Below are 17,240 nucleotides of genomic sequence, written 5' to 3'. Positions count from 1 at the left end.
AAAACAGTGACCCAGTATGAGACTTAAAGAGCTCAAGGCAAGCATGATAATAATGTTCCATAAAGTCCTATTTTTTTTAATCTACCGAATAAAGCAAAGCACTGTTCCACTGTTACAACAATACCTACCAGAGAGCACAACCTCAACAAGATCTCCCTCATGGATCTCTTCTGCTGATGTAATTCGTTGCAAAATATTATCTGAGTTCAGGTCATGACGGAAGAGGAGAATTTTGTCATACATGCCAAAGAAACCACACTCTGGGAACTGCAATAGAAAGCAAACTCTGAATTAACACATGCTCTTTGATAATCCTACCCATAAATGTTTTTAATAACAGTTACAGAATTTGAGCATTTTAAATGTTCCATGAAAAAACACATCTGCCTATTTTTGAGGAACGGAAGCATTTTCTGAACTGAAATGGAGCATAAAAAGGTTAAAAAAAGCACAATAACAACCAAAAACCCACACCAAAACAGAATATATAAAATCTATCAATACCAACTTCCTCATTCCCTCTTACCAACAGTTTTTTTCAAAACCTGAAGAGAAAAAATATTAAGTGTTTTTGTTTCTTTGGATTTTTAGTCTCTCAGACCTGCATAATCAGTCTGGCATCTGAAAGCAAACACAGGTCATTCTAACTCGGATACTACCACCTGTAACCCTTATTTCACAGACTGGTCAGGCAGGTATTCAGCTCAAGACACTCCAGCAGCACCTGTCATGCTTTTCTGGAGGAGCAAGCCAAGAGAGGCTTCACGTTGTTGTTCTACAACAGTTTAGATCTGCAGATGCAAGAAAAGGAAAACTCGATTCCAACAGGACAGAAGATAATATTGCAAATCCATCTAGGGAACAGATGTATTAAGTAACATGCCATTTTCCCAGACACCTCACTGAAAATAGCTTTCTTATTCTGAATTTTCCCCACTCTTCAAAATATTGTCAAGCATGATTAAAACTTCTTAAAATGAAAAGCTTAAAAGTAAACAGCTCACAGAGAAAGAGTAGGAATAGACCCTCGAGAGGCATGAGTACCAATCAACCAGCTCCTTCAGCCTTTTTGTTTAAACCAAAATTCACTCAAGGTGGGCACGCACACAGGAGTGCTCCACAGAAGAAAACAGGAAGAACGTGGGGAAAAGTATGGAAAAGCACACAACAAGCTTTCAATTAATTAGGTAACAGGCTACAGTTTGGTAATTTAGCTCTTGCACAGCCAATAAGTAACAGGGTCTAAATCTGCATAAAGCTTGTGGTGTATCAGTTGTACTTAACTAAGTAGTCAATTGTTTCTACCAAAACAAAGAAATAATGAAGGTATCTGTCACGCTCATTGTTTTCACGCTCCCTTCCCATTCAGACAGAAGATAATTTCCTCTTTCTGGTAGCAATTTTATCTGAAATATTAAGTTGGTTTTCTCTGGTTTGGCGTGCACACCCTACACACATTTATACTACACATAATACTTAAGAATCCCCATGTTGTGCAAAGCATACTATCTACTTGGACCATCACAAAGACAGGCAGGATTTGTGCCATTTATCCCATGCAAAAGCAAAAGATGGATGTGACAAAACTATACTGACACCAGTAGATATTTAATCTGCAGCACCAAGAAACTGATTTGCTGGGCTGGTGCCAAAGCAGCAGACTGTTTCCTCTGTCGTCCAGCTCACTCTTAGGTTTCCTACATGAATTTGATACTCTCTTGTACTCTGTACAGTAGCCATCATGGTACAGATACAACAGCAGCATTGTACGTCCCTAAACCAGATTCTTTTTAAACCTTTATACAGTAAAATGCTATTGCTTAAAATCCTGGACGTCATCTGGAATTACGTGTAAGAACTGCTCTCATCATATTATAATTCAGTATACTCATACATTGATTCATCTTGATAACTAGCAAATATCCTTTAATACCCTGAAAATCACGGCTTTCCAATTTCCCAAAGATTACTTGTATTAAGAAAGCAAATAAAAAGCTTGATAATTAGTTGTGCTGCCCAAATATGTGTCTCAGTATTTCTGCAAGTACACACAGGACTTGACTTTATATTCAGAACATGCATAGATATAGCACGCTAGTAATTCTTCCAAGGGAACTGGCAGTTCCATGATCGTGCTTTAAGCTCTAACTAAAATTCCACTGTGCCTCAATTACCAAGAAAACAAGTTATAGTTTCATTTCTTTAAATAAGTGCTGTGAGTTTTATTCCTTGATACTATATAAACTGTTTAGCCAGGCATCACATCTTAATGCTAGTGTCAACAAGAGGAAGCTACTACATCAATGCTATAATCAACTGTATCCTCAGGATAGTTTCCATTTATAGCATATCAATTGCATCATGCTGCTGAAAAACTTAATTCCAAGAAAAGGGAGAGAAAATCAAGATGAATACGATATACATCTGCCTGCAGATAAACATGACACCTTTTATTAATGTTGCTACTAATTTCAGCTGCCAGGAGGGACAACTGAGATGATGCAGAGAATCAGTGTGAACTATTGCCCCTTGGTATTAAATTCATAGAACCACCTACAAACCACAGATTCCAAGGAACTTCCAGAGCTATTTCACACGTTTAAGTCTCCTTCTTTTGATAAAGATGTCTTTGTTTCTCTTTTTTTTTGCATTTTTAGAGATCATAAACCTATCACACAGGTGCCAGAACATCCCTACACATAATCCCCTACCCCAGTAACCAGAGGTCACATAATCACGTAGCAAGAAGCACTTTCTTTAAATGCTACGACCATATGTATTCTGCCTGAGCACCATCCACCCATTCTCATGTACAAATTGTGGATTTATTAAAATATTTTCAACATACAACATCAATTTTGGTGACTAAAAAGCATTAGCGGACATAAACAAAGTTACAGCTGAATACTCAAATCCTCTTTGTGACAGCAACAGTAATCATTGAAAATATGAGACATTACATTCCTTAGAAAGCTGCATCAACATTAAGTCCAAAGTTTGTAAATAACAGTATAATGCCTGTAATTAAGATTTGTTTTTCAAATGAATTCCAGATAAAGGCTAGATTAATTTATATGGCATAAAAGCATTGTAAAAAAGCAAACCCACCTATTATTGACTGCTAGAAGTGATGGCATCAGCACTCCTGTTTAGTTCTACATTACTTGACCTTTTAAGCTACATATTGTGAATGCTTATGATACTGCAGTGACATGTTTTACTGTCCTCTCAAAACAACTATATACAAAAGACAAAAAAAAGGTTGGTCACCTGCAAACAGGGGCTGGTCAGAACAACTGCCTGGTCATGGCCCGTGCCTGATCAGCACCATCTGTCCTATCTTCTCATTAAATTCCATTTCTGTTTTCCTGGATGATGTGTTCTCATGCTGAGCGTATGTGTGTGTATAGGGAGTCCGAGCACCAGCAGCTGGCGCCAGACCACAGGTCAGAGGACCCACACGTCTTTGGTGTCAGCACGAATGAAAAAAAGAGCTTGAACATCCAGGTGCCAGCAACTGGAAAGACCAAGATCCAGTGACTGATACTGGGCAAAGGGTGCCTGAGCCCAGCTGCTGGAGATATCTGCTTTTTGTTGTTGTTAGGGGTTGGGGAGTGGTGGGGGTGGGTTTTTTGTTTTTTATTTTTTATTTTGTGTGTGTGTGTGTATTCCCACTAACAGACCTTCACCCCAAACCACCAGAGAAGGGCACAGTATGAGACCATCGGTGCTGTTTGTGTTCTCGTGAGTGCTCTGTGTGCCTGCCTGTGTCGATCTGTGTGTATACACCTATGTGTAGTACACCTGTAACCGAGTGCCTGTGCCTACCGGAATAGGTGGCCAGTCTTGCTACTGGTTGCACCTGGGGCATGGAGCTGCAGCAGCCTCGCCCCTGCCAGGAGCCTGCCCGATTCAATCATATCTAACAAAACTTTTCAGGCTTGATGAACAAGTCCTTGCACACAACCCCCGCCAAGATTCCCCCGTTATAAAAGAACAGACCCTAACACAACGTCTGACCCCTCCTTTCCACCCGCTTCAGCTCAGATTCCTCCCCTCTGCCCCCAGCACAGCCCTGTGCGCCCAAGCAATGTAAGCGCTGGCTGGCCGCCCGCTGCGTGGCGGGCCCTGATGAGCTGCAGGTGGCCCGCCAGAGCCCATGTCTGAGGCACTGGGCCAGGCTTCCATGGGGGGAGCTATGCAAGCAGCTTGGCTCCTTGCAGACGTGCAGCACCCTGCTCTCTCTTCCGCTCCCCAGCACATTCGGGAATACAGCATTCTTTGCTCGCACCTTAGCCAGAAGGCTATGTGCAGACTGCTGGCCAAGAATAACCTCATCGATCAACAAGGTTTTTATTTCAAGTGCTATCTTTTAGCAGAATTTTTACGCAAAGCTTAAACTATGTTCAAGTTGTATGCTACCAAATTTTTCTCTCTTGCACTGCAGTGAAGTACAGCTTTTATAGCCCTTCAGTTACATGAAGTTGTTAAAGAAGCACTACCCAGTTCCTTTGAAGTGTTAAGAGCTCATAATGTAAACTTGAAAACAAAACTCAAGGCAGAATTTTTTAAAGCCTGTTTTATCTTATGGGATTACACAGCTATTACTTTCCTGCATAAAAGCCCAAAGTATCGCACAGTGACTCAGAATATATAAACTGCTAATCCCAATGTTACTATGTTTCCTAAAAGCAAAAGGGAGACTGCTCCCAGCCTTAACAGCTCCAAAAGAGCATCTAACTACAGGAAATCACTTGCAGGAAATCGACATATGCAATAGACTATGCCAAAATTAAATCTCTGGTACACCAATATCATCAACTTACATAAAGAATGTATGCAGTCCTTTGTACTTGTGTGGTACTAGCACAAGTTAACAGTAATAGTGCATTACTGCAGTTAACACCAATTGGTTTTCCTCAGTGTATCTAGAATGCTTTACTGTATTACAGTATGTCTAGTTTCAACTGATAATGCATTACATCGTTCTTTTTACCCCAAAGAACTCAATATACAGCAGCCAGTACTGCTGGAGCGAAACACAACTGAAGCTTCTTTCTATCTTGGCAGTAACTGAAAAATCCCTCCACTTCAAGTTCCAGGACTTACTTTACAAAGTTCTGGACCAGTCGCCAAAAATTCACACTAGGGAAAAGCGTAGGCGGATATTGTTTCAAGGTCCAATATCTCATGACCCATCATAACTCAAAACAAATGCTTCAACCCACTGAAAGTTAATTCCAAAGTCTAATGGTGCAAAACACCCATTACCTTGGAAAGTCTCTTTGTTCACTGAAATCACTCCAATCTATTATCCTGCATCCCTACCCAGCTCTTCACTCCCACTCTTTAGAATCGCCTGCCAAATTCACATTATCACACAGACAATTAGCTTCAAACATGTTGCATGAGTTCTTTCCCGCACCAGATGCCTCAGTACGGACATACTTGGACTACTGCTTGGCTAGGTTTTCCAGCATACAAACCTATTACCATGCTGGAAACGTTAATCTGCCCCGCATATACGAGCTCCGTGCCGCCAGAACTCCCCAGCTCCCATCTTCTCACAGGCGTGTTTGCTTCTCATGCCTCAACTCTCTATTACTCTGCTGCCTTATTTAGCTCATACAAAGAAAGCAGATGACAGGTCAAGAAGGCAGACCAACAAGGGGGAAAAATGTTTTGAGCACAGCTGATGAATACAAAACATGATTCGCATTCATTTGAGAGTCATTCAAAAACAAGCACCTAAAACTACTATAAGCTTAACCTGGAGAAAAACCAGGAAGGAAGGCTGTAGTACTGCTACCTTTTTTACTACACCAAATTAAGTTGTTACTGCAAGAGTTGTAAAGATCCATTTGTAATATGGATGGATTGTAATAAGATCCTTGTAATATGATCCTTTTACTCCTCAATATTTTATTAGTGAAACATCTGTTAACACTTGAGAAATCATATTAAGCTTCAAGTCAACACCTCTGCCACAGTTTGGTTAGACAGCCATTACCATGACAGTGTCCAAACCTTTGGAAGACAGCTCATATTCTTTCCACATGTTTTGGTCTTTTCACAACATGACAATTTAAAGTATTTTAAAATAAACACTTTTTTCCGCTACAGCAGCCCTCGCTGAAGAGCTAGCTATCCAAACTACTTTAATTCAGCCCCATTAAAATTTGAGTTCTTAGGCATACAAATAATACAGGTATACAGCTGTCACTTGGTTAGAAAATTCTACAGATACATTTACATGTTCTTCATGGCAGCCTTTCCCCCTGCCCCATCCCCAATTATCAAAGCAAAATGTTTAGAACGCGTCTCCTCATCTCCCTCTCTCCCCCTCCCACCCTAGCCTACTTAACCTTCAAAGGCAACTGGCTAGTTTTCCAAACAATCCAAGGACTTCAGTCATATTCCAATTAACGAGAATGAAATCTGACCTAGTCTAATTAAAGCAATAGGCACAACTACCAAAAAGTGCATACACACTGACAGGATCACATTTAATTATTGACCAGGTCAAGTTATTGACCAGGGAATATAACATACCAGGACTATATTCATAAAAATGATAAAAGTATGAAGCTACAGACACAGTAGAAAGATTCACAAGCAAGCGTAACATGCAAAATTTAACTCCTTTTAAACACAGCTATACTTCCAGTGATTGTGTTCTCAACAAATTACACAGTCCAGAGCCTTGAAGAAACAAATACAAGTATCTGCGTAAGTGGCTATTGACAGATTAAAGCCTGAATTCAGGCAAGTCAAAACAGCATGATGTGACTGGAAACAATTGGGGAATTATAAAGTGTAAGTACTGTTGGGAGAGCAGACAATATTTAAGGTAAATAATGACACCTTGAGGGATTTGCCTATAGTGAGAAAGATGACCAAAAATCCCAACATAGAAAAAAATAGCCAAAAAGATGAAAGAACAAAGAAGCACAAAGCAAGCCAGTAATCAAGTAGAAATTTGATTATAAACCACCATGAATTTGTCGTTGAGAGACAATTACACATGCAGTTGAAAGAGTGATCATGTTAGGATAAAGAAAAATGAAGACAACAAAAATATTATTGCTAGCTAAAGCAAAGACACCAAACACGCATGAGTTACAGGAATCAAGATGAAAGCAACAGGTGCTAGATGAGGTTTTCAAGCCTATACATAGGCAAGACAATTTTGAGACTACTTGAAGAAAGAAATTGAAAAACAATATACTACATATGGAAAAGTTCAGCAATAGCAGAATTGTAAGCACCGTTGGTGAAGAAGGCTTAACAGCAAACCCAAAACAGGCAGGCCACGGAAGGAAAGACTGCGTTTGGAGGTGAGCTAAGTAAGAACACAAGATAGACAAAAAAATACTGGGCTGGATCAAGCTGATAAGAAAAAGATAATTAGAGAGGAAGCAAGTGCAGCAAACATGAATGAAACACTAGAAATATACAAGGGCAGAGAAAGAATAGGAAGAAAGCGAGAAAGTAAGTTTGGTTTAGCACTTTTTTTTTTGTAATTTAAGACATATGAGAGCACCATGTTATGAAAATACAGAAGAAAAATCTGAGACAAGCTTATTCATCAATAAGACATAAGAAACAGCCCTTTCACTTTGCTAAGTGGTGACCATTTGGGTGGGTTCAGTGAAGCAGAAAAAGAAAAACTAGTTTAGAAAATTAAGAAACATATTGTATGGGCAACGGTTAGAAAGGATCACAAGAACTTCAGGCAAACATCTTCAGGTAGGAGAGCAACTAGCCTACTTCAAAATGCAAAGCCACTGGAGGAAAAGTATGTAAAGGAGGAGGAGTGCTGAGTACGACCGAAAATCGAAAGGATGAAGGACAGGTTTGTAGATAAAAAAGGTAGATAAGGGAAGTTTCAGATTCATGAAAGTGAAGATTTGGAAGATTAAGAAAAAAGGTACAATAAATCTTGCAGGTACTGATACTACTATACAGGTAATAGCACAGAACAAACAAATGTTCCTCATTTACAGATATTAGTTTAACTGGAACAAAATACATAAGCTAGAATAAAGCATTTATAGCACGCTGTCCTACATAATTCTCAGTTTGCAGGCAGTGGAGCATCACTGTAAGCGAGTTTCTAGTTTTAAGCTGTTTAAGCCCAATGTTCTGCTGCATGTCCTCTCATGTGAGGAACAAAGAAATGGTATTTAAACACAGAAGAGGATTAAGAACTTGCCTCTGTAATATCTGATCATTGTGCAAGGACACACACTGTCCACCTGCAATTTATGCTACACATTTTTCTGCTTCTAAACACACTCCCTCTACTCCAGCAGTCATATCTGTTCGTGCTTTGGTTCCTCTTCAGACTCCCCCTGAGAACCGTATGCCTAGTGCTTTAACGTACAGCAGTCTAGATAAGGAGTGAACAGAGAAGATGGACAGAGACTATAACCGAGCATCTTTTGAAGCATCCCTATGAAGTCTAAGGTTTGGTTTTTCTGAGGACTTCTATTAAATGTTCCAATACACAATCTCTCTAACATAGCACTCCCTGAATTTAACTTGGAACTTGAAAAAAGTTTTTGCTCCTCTCCTGATATTTAGAACATTTCTAACAGAGCTAAGAGGCACGTAAAATATTTGCATTACTTATCTCGTTCTCCTAGCAGACATATGCCTCTTTAGTTTCAGTTCTGTTGATGCTACTTTTAACTACCCTTCTGCAAAACCTGTACAAGCTAAACCTGAAGCAGGAAGCACAGCTGACCATCAACAATCCAGCAAGACTAGCAATACGGAAAGCACTAAGAAAAACACGTTAGGTAAACACAGTGCTTATTTCCTAACTAAACTGCTTTTGCAGGACTATTTTCCCCCCAGTTGATTAATTTCCCCTGAAAGAAATAAAGATAATGCATAAAGCTATTTTTCTGAAAACTTCTGAGGATGCTGTAATTACTTTCACAAAGGTTAAACTCCAGCCTTCTCAGAGATCTGCTGTTAATACCCAATCAACATTTTTGATACTTTAATCACAGCCTCAGATAGTTAGGAAGGAAACTTCCATTTAATTCTGCTCGTAAAGAGATAACGCTTAGATAAGAAGAAAAGCTACAAATTATTCCAAGTAAAAAAAGCTATTTCTCCTATTTAATTAAAAAAATCCAACAGTAAACAGATACTGCTAACTACAGAACTATCACAAGAACAACCTATACGGTAACCCTGAAGCTGAGAGCCAAGAACTGGTCAAGAAAGCCTGTTTACACTGTCTTGTGGATTACCAGAGGAAAGGGAATCTTTAACACTGTTGAATCTCAACAGCACATGTAGTATCTTCAAAGCTTTCAACTGGAAAAAACAAGCAACTTATACACGTGACAATACACAGAAGAACACAGTTTACAATTTTTACATAAATACAAAATTATCTCTACATCAATACTAGAATATTTAATATGTCTGCAACAGTCACCAGATCTAAGAGAAAAAAAAGTCAAGGCAGGATGTATTGCTGTCAAACAGAGGGTAGAGGGAGGATATTGCCACTTGTGCACTGGCTGCAAAACTACTTGTGAAAGATGAATCCATCACACAAGGTCGTCTCCTGATCAGTTTGCTGCCTGCAAACACGTTATCACTAAGCAGTCATCTACTCGTAGCATCAGCTGCAGCAGAGCATACACTGAATCAAAGCCAGACAAAAGAGGAAAACTGATCGTGAAATCCCCCTCAGTTTTGCAATAGATTAGGTTCAGCATATAAGAAGTTCCTTGAGCTAAACTTTTAGCTGAGCCTGCCAAAAGAACAAAAAGGCAAAACAAAAATAAGCGTGAATGTATTTGTTTTCATCTTTAAGACAGCAGACAGGAAACATGCAGATGCAAAGAGGAGTTGACACAGAAAGAAAAAAGCAGCTCCTAAAATGGCTGCGATGAAGTGCACCTAACATGCATGGTACCAATAAAAAAAAAAAAAGTTGACTCTAATAACTTGTCTCTTCAGAAAGGAACTAAGTATGCCAAATTTTGGTAGCCCCTAAAGTTATTATGGAATCAGTTTGGTTGACAACTAGTATGTAAAAATACATAAGAGGCAGTAAGTTATGAGACGGGGAAAATATACACTATATATAATATAAATAAAAAAGATACACTAGCATATGCACATGAGAGTTCATACAATGTCTGCATTTACATTCTTTCAAGCTACTAAGTGAAAAAGAATCATCTGATGAAACTAATCAACCATAAACAACAATCACAACAATTCAAAACATTTCCCTAAAAAATAATCTACCTTCAGCTCCCTCCCTCGAGGAAGGAGAACAATTATTTCTTAATTATTTTATGAAACAATATTAACTATTACTTAACTACTTTTCAGGTTGCTTAGTAGGATATAACCTAAACAAAATAACACTTGGATGCAGAAACAGCAAGATCAATGTTATTTCCTTCCTAGAGAGTCAGAACTTGCAACAGCTTAACCAAGACACATTTGAAAAGTATGCTAAGATTTTTACATTTCTTGGTCGACCCCCTCTTAGCAGAAATTACACTGATAATAATCTGCTTATAAAAGCGAAAGGCACGTATTCCTTATGTGGAAAAACAACACTAGGACAGTATTAGCTGTTTGGCGGGGGGTTTAATTATTAACTAGAAACAAAAAGAAAATATCATGCAAGTCTGCAGGGCCACAGTGTGTTTCTGTAACCACAACTGGTCCTTTCATTACAGCTGGCTATACGATTCCAAGAATACCCCTTAACAGTAGTAAGCTTCAACTAGTAAAAACCTAAGGTGTCAGTGACAATCACTGAAAGTAGAAAACATATTCTCCATATTGTTAAAACTAATTCTTGCAGAGAAAATTTACCACTACATCATCTTTTACTAGATTTCACAAGCAAGCACAACAAGATGATTTGAAATTAACAGCTTCTGTCTTGGGAGTTAGCAAAATTCCTTTGTGCATAACTAATACACACACACACATATATATATGTGCAATTTTTTTTTATATATATATATATATACACACACACACACAAATACCTAACATGGATCTTTGTCCCTGTACCAAACTTCTTGGCATATTCCAAGTCAGACGCTGTTATTACTAAGCAGACTGTTACAAAACAACCGTCACCATCAGCAGAACACGGTAGCGTTGTACTATACCTTCTGGTAAACTATAGAGCACACGAGGTCTTTAACAGCAGAGAGGGACAGGTCCTGAGCTTCAATGGTGACAGTCTCTCGAGTGAGACCAATTTGCAGAAGGAAGGAGACCCCATGCATAGAGCCCCGGGAGTTGGTGAGGCTCTGGGTACTGAAACTGCCATTGGAGAGTCGACTGGAGAGCCCCGACTGGGGACTAGAAGACAAAGTTGGGGTTTGTGGTGCAGCAGCATGACACGTAGGTGGGGAAAACTTCTGTAAGGATGGGGGAGAAGAGTTGTTTGCTGACATCTGACTTGCTTTACTTTGTCAAGATCTCCCTAGTAGTCAAATTCTAAGAAAAATATCTCGTCAGTTCTTGGTTTGAAATGGAAACAAGGATAATGTAACTTTCCCTTTCTCAGTTCAGTAAAACACCCCTGACTAGTAAAACTTAATTTTCCCTTTCATTCTGTGCAAGCCAAAGAGCAAATAACTTCAGCTGTAAGTTACATTAAATAAAGGTTCTCCTTCTGCAGTTACAATCAGCTGAGCAAAAGCAGATTGCCTGTCCTTTAGCACCACGTCCAGACAACAGACGCTTACATAAAGGCCTCACAGAAATACACCAGCTCTGCTGTTTTATACTTGTCCTTCATTTTTATGTACTAAAAAAAAAGCTGGAAACACAGATTGAAATAAACGTTGGTAAGTCATTAAAAGTATCTTCGTTCACTTAATTCCACAAATCATATCTTAAATGCAGACTCATCTTTGTGTAGACAGACTTGTAGAATGAAAAAAAAAAAGTATCCTTGAGCAACAACAGAAGTCCACGTATGTGATGAATCTATTCCTCCTTCAGAAAGTCTTCTCTGAATTCACAGGACACTATTAATTTGGAGATCTGTGAAGGTATCTGACTTCATTTTTATAAAATATTTTAGCTCATGAAATGCAGGAGCAGAATGTCTGAAGACACAATCACATTAAATGTAATCTCTGACTTCATCCAGATAATCCCCAGCATTTTGAAATGTTGTACTCTGCCTGTAGGAGAAAAGACAAAGTTGTTAATTCACATGAAATGCACAAAATTGCATAGCAATGTCACAACCACTCTATTTTTGAGGTGGCAGGATCACCAGTTCCTTGAAATAAGTTGTTAGTAAGATTTTGTACTTATAACTGGAAGTTAACGGTTTTCGCACTGTATGATACACAAGACAAAATCAGACCTAATACTGCCCAATACATTACCACATCTGTTAATTAACAGTAATTTACCAGAGCAAAGCACTTAACTGTTAAAAGAAAAAAAAAATGTTGGGGAGGGGAGTAGACCACAGCTCTGCTCTGTAGGTGTATACTGAGAAGCTGGTGGGCAGGGAAGGAAATTTATTAAATGCATTGAAATGTCAAAAAAACCCATAATGTCAAAATTCAAAAAAACCCTCTATGTAACACATACTCAGGGTATCATTTTAATACTTTTATTCAAGACAACTGAAGAACATTTACACAGACTAACTCATACCATTGAGCACTGGTTCCTTTGGGGGGGGGGGGGGGGAGGGGGGGGTGAAGGGAATCATTTAATGCTCACATGTCTGATTAAAAAAGCGAGTATGCCACAACCTTTGAAAATAAATCATTTCATGAGCACAGGCTCAACAGTACTCGTTACAAGGTGGTGTGCCACCTGATTCTGTATTTCAAGCATTTCATGAGCAACTGAAATGCTCATAAACAATCATTTTTAGATTCCTCATGCAACTTCTGCCACAGAAGAATTTACACCTGAACACAAGAGTGGTTTAAGAACATAGATACTACGTATTGCTAATAGTTTTTAGAGGAGGATAGAACTACACAGGGCACAAAAATCAGTAAGCTCACCTCCTCCTTCCTTCCCTTACAAACAGAAACAAAATCTCAGAACAGGTATTACTAAGATCACATGAAATTTCAGAAGAGAGATGCCACAGTTTATCACACACAATATAAACTGTCCTTAATAGAAATAAGGCTGATAAGTGGTAAAACAGTCCATTTAATAGATTACGCGCCTCTGGTATTTACCAGCACGGTAATTTAAAACCCCACTGCCACCCCATTCTAAAAGGCAGATAAAGAAAGAGAGGTACACAAATTGCAGTACTGCAAGGAAGATAAGGTCTTGGTTCTGCGATAAAAATTCCTAACAGGGGCTCCAGAAGACAGATCTGACACCTTCTAGATTTTCAGCACAGGTATCTACAAACTGTTGTCTTCAAATACTCAAGAGCTGCTGGGCACTTACCAACAATACCTGAAAAGACAAGTTCTGCCTTAAAGAACACACTAAATGTGATACAGAGGAAGGCCATAAATATGAAGAGTAAGTATAGCAACATTTAAGTACCTCTCTCAAGAAAGCAACCTCACAGTGCCTTCAACTCTGCTGGAAGATGACTTCTTTTTGTTTTCTGCATACTGATTTTCTATCCCTCACCTCTCACAGACACCAGAGATAGCAAATACAAGCCTCAGGAGTGGATCTGAATTAAAGGCAATAATGCCTAACCAACATGATAGAAAATGCAAGCACCATATGATGTGAAAGAATTAACGGGTCTACTAAGCAAGTTCAGACAGTGAAAACACACTGCAAAAGCTCACCTACAGCTGCCTAATTAGAATGGTAATTGTATTTACCAAAACTACGATGCGTTTGCATTTTTCATACCAAGTGTCTTTGCATACAAGCCTTTAACGGAGTTTATTTTTGGTACTTGGTAGGAAAGCATGGATCTTTCTGAGAAAGGAAAACCATTGAAAGTGCTTAAATTGTAGTTAGGATAAACGGATTCTGAACATCAAATCAGTGCATACCGAAACGTATGTTCAGTCCTACGATTCTATGTTTATATATATATGTTACAAAATCCCCCAGAGCTGCCGAAGCAGAGAGGCGAAGGGCCGTGGAGGGCGCCGGCTGCCCCAGCCCCGCATCCCCCCGCATCCCGCCCCGCCCCTTCCCCCCGGGGCTGCCCCCTAGCCCGGCCGCTCCCCGGCGGCCTCCCCAGCACCCGGCACCGGCTGTGCCCTCCCTCCCCCCGCAGGCACGACACGGCCCCGGCCCCGCTCCAAGCGGCCCCCTCCCCCGCCGCGGGCCCCGGGCGCTTCCCGCCGGGAGGGACCGAAGCCACAGCCCGGGGCCGCCCGCAGGTGCCGGGGGGGCGGGCGGGCGGCTCCCCGCCACCGCGGGCCGGGGCGGGCCGCGTCCCTGCCTGCCGCGGGTCACGCAGCCCCGGCCGGGCGGGCGCCGGCAGCCCGCCCGGCGCGTCCTGTCGCGCCCCCCCCAGGTTTAAAGCCCCGCCGGGCGGCCCGCCCCTGCCGGCAGGCTCCCCGCCGCGCCGCTCCCCGGAGATGATGTGGCCGCGGCCCGGCACCCCCACCCGGGGCACCCCCCCGCCAAAGCGGAGATGCCGCTGTCGACGGCCCCTTCACCCCCGCTCCCCCACCCGCAGCCCCCCGGGGCAGGGCTCTGGCCGGGGCCGCCGACGGCGACGTCGCCCGCTCCGGCCGCGGCAGGAACTTTCCGAGCCCGCCCCCGCCCTTCCCCGGCGCGGCGGAGCCCGGGCCACCCGCCCCCCCCCCCGCCGCCTCCCCTCGGCAGGTCCCGGCCCCCGGCCCCCGCGCCCCCCCGCCCTCACCTGCGGCCCCGCCAGACGCCGGCTGTCCCGGGCCGCAGCTGCCCCGCGCGCATCGCACCCGCCGCGCAGCCCGCGGCGCCCCGCACACCCCAGAGCCGCCCGGGACGGGCTGCGGCCGGCGCGGGGGCTGCCGGGAGCTGCAGTCCCACGGCCGCGCTCCGGCCCGCGGCGCCGCGCTCGAGCGAACTACGCGCCCCGGCGTGCCCCGCGCGGGCGGCGCTCCGCGGCGCGTGCGCGGGCGGGCCCCGCAGAGTTTCCGTTAGTTTTCTTGCCTGTGGCGGTGATGCCCCGGACCGCTAACGGGGCGGCGGGGCGCGGCGCCTGCGGACGCTGTGCCGCTCCGTTTTGCCGCCGCCGCCGCCCTCCCCTCGGCCCCCGCCGCCTCCGGCCCGGCCGAAAGTTGTGCCCCCGTCAGCTGGTGCCCGCCTGCCGCTGTGGCGGCGCCGGCCTCGCCTTGCGCCGGCTCCTCCGCCCCCCGCCTGAGGGAGCGCCCCGGGCCTGCCCGCCCCGCCGCGGCCCTGCCCGCCGCCGGCGCCGCGCTCCGTTCACCTTGACGGGGCGTGGGCGGCGCGGCCCCGCGGGGTGAGGAGGGGGGGATCTCCCCCCTGGCCTGGGACGGGGCCCTTCATCTCTGCACAGGAAATACTTGACCTAGTGTGTCACAGGATCACGCTGGTCTCCTCCGTGGCCGCCCCGACCCGGTAGCTGGAAAGGACTCCGTGCGAGCAGCGTGCCTGCCGCCCCCCCCCCCGCTCCCCGCGGTAGCCCCAGCAGCGGGCGAGCTGGCCGCCTGCCGCAGAAGCTCTCCGGGCCCTTTCGGACATGGCTGTCCCTGTCTGCTACAGTGCTTCGGCCCCCCCGCCCCTCCTCAGCTTCGAATGCTAATTCACCCAAATCCCGTCCTCTGCTCCGCGTTAGTGATGCCCCCCTTGCATCACCAGCAAATCTCTGCACGCAAGATATTTAGCAAACGCTTTCAGCAGAAATACTGAGTAAAGCCAGTCACAAGGCAAAACGGTATTTAAAACCTCCCTCCAGCCAAAAAGCTCCCCTCAAAAGGAAACACATAATCTTCCTTCTTGAATTTGGATTCAATCTCTCTGTACGATTCTTAAAACCGTAAGGAGTTAACTGCATTTTAAATTATATACCAGACCGAAAACATGTGGAAAAGGCAAACTGTTAACAGAAATTCAAAGGCTTCCAATTCTCAGCTCAGCGAGACGCAGATGGAGAAACAGATTAGTGCTCTGTCACTTGTAGTGCTGTCTGTAATGTACGTTTCTCATTTCCTTCATCTCACGCTCCTAAGGCCTGGCCTAAAACCCACTGAAGCTGAGTGGAGTCTTTTCACTTACTTTGCCTTGTTTTGCATCAAACCTTTACACAGTGCAGCTGATATAGACTGTAACCAGGTCCGTATTCTGACTGGAGCCAGTTTATTTGATAAATAATTAGCCTGAAGCTTCTTGTCAAAATCTGGAACTACTTTAAACTAAAACTGTAGCAGTTAACGGTTGATTCTGCTTTTAACTGGTTTTGAATCCTAAAAAAACACCCTGGGACTTTTTAATGAAGGCTATTCCATGAATAGAGGATGTTCTTGCCAAAGCTCTGCACCAGATAACTGAGCAATCTTCGTTTCCTTTTTCCTCTGAAGTGGGACTCCCACACGCCACCACTGTAAACATAGAGCTTGCCTCCATAAACATGATTTTTGATGTTTAGCACAGCAAGGAATCATACTTTGGAATATTTAAAGTGCGGCAAGCTTCTCACATTCTGAGTAACAGCCCTAAAAACAGTGCTTTATGGACAATACCAGATGGGTCTAAGGTATTACCACAGTCACTGGGCAACGATTAAACATCTTTGCAAAGAAGGTCAGCTTTATACCATCCAATAGGGTTGGTGCCATTTAATTTGCTGCCTTAAGCCATAATAGCTGCTTTTTCATAAATTAGAACAGAAGATGGATTAGTTAAATCAATTTATTACAGAACACAGGAAAGCATCAGCCACAAGAAAGCAAACTGCTGTAAGTATTTGCACACACATCTGAAAGCAGCTCTGCATTTCAGCATCTATGTATAGAGCAGCACATACATCTGTGTATATGCGCAACTGACTTTGTGTGACTATATAGTGCAGCATCGTGACAGCATTAGCCCTCTCTGCACCAGCTGACGGAGCGAGCATTCTGTTTGTTATTTTTGTGACTACCGTATTTACTGATTTCCTGTGGATTTCATCAAAGTTCACCTTTTTTCTGAGCCCACATCATTCCCTCAGATGGTTAGCTTGTTTTCACAGCGCAGAGCTTTCCCTACTGAAGCCAGCTGCACTTTACAGATCACTCCCTCTTGACAGCCACAAGATACAAGGAATAGGGGTA

At 43.1% G+C, this 17,240-nt stretch overlaps 1 protein-coding gene across 1 annotated transcript in view; it reads right to left on the bottom strand.

Annotated features, from left to right (window-relative positions):
- Nucleotides 1-14,959, bottom strand: part of PRKD3 (protein kinase D3) — a 45,815-nt gene extending 30,856 nt beyond the window's left edge. Inside the window, exons 1-3 of the mRNA XM_040611490.1 lie at nucleotides 14,846-14,959; nucleotides 11,169-12,197; nucleotides 129-267 (exon numbers count right to left, since the gene is read on the bottom strand). Of these exons, the coding sequence (XP_040467424.1) occupies nucleotides 129-267; nucleotides 11,169-11,459 (430 nt within the window). The 5' untranslated portion in view covers nucleotides 11,460-12,197; nucleotides 14,846-14,959. The remainder of the gene's footprint in view (nucleotides 1-128; nucleotides 268-11,168; nucleotides 12,198-14,845) is intronic.
- Nucleotides 14,960-17,240: the final 2,281 nt, after the last annotated feature.

This window comes from Falco naumanni, chromosome 12 (assembly GCF_017639655.2).
Source record: "Falco naumanni isolate bFalNau1 chromosome 12, bFalNau1.pat, whole genome shotgun sequence".
In the NCBI taxonomy this organism is placed as follows: Eukaryota; Metazoa; Chordata; class Aves; order Falconiformes; family Falconidae; genus Falco; species Falco naumanni.
The sequence above is the reverse complement of the archived record's forward strand: the minus strand, read 5'-3'. Positions and strand labels throughout refer to the sequence as shown.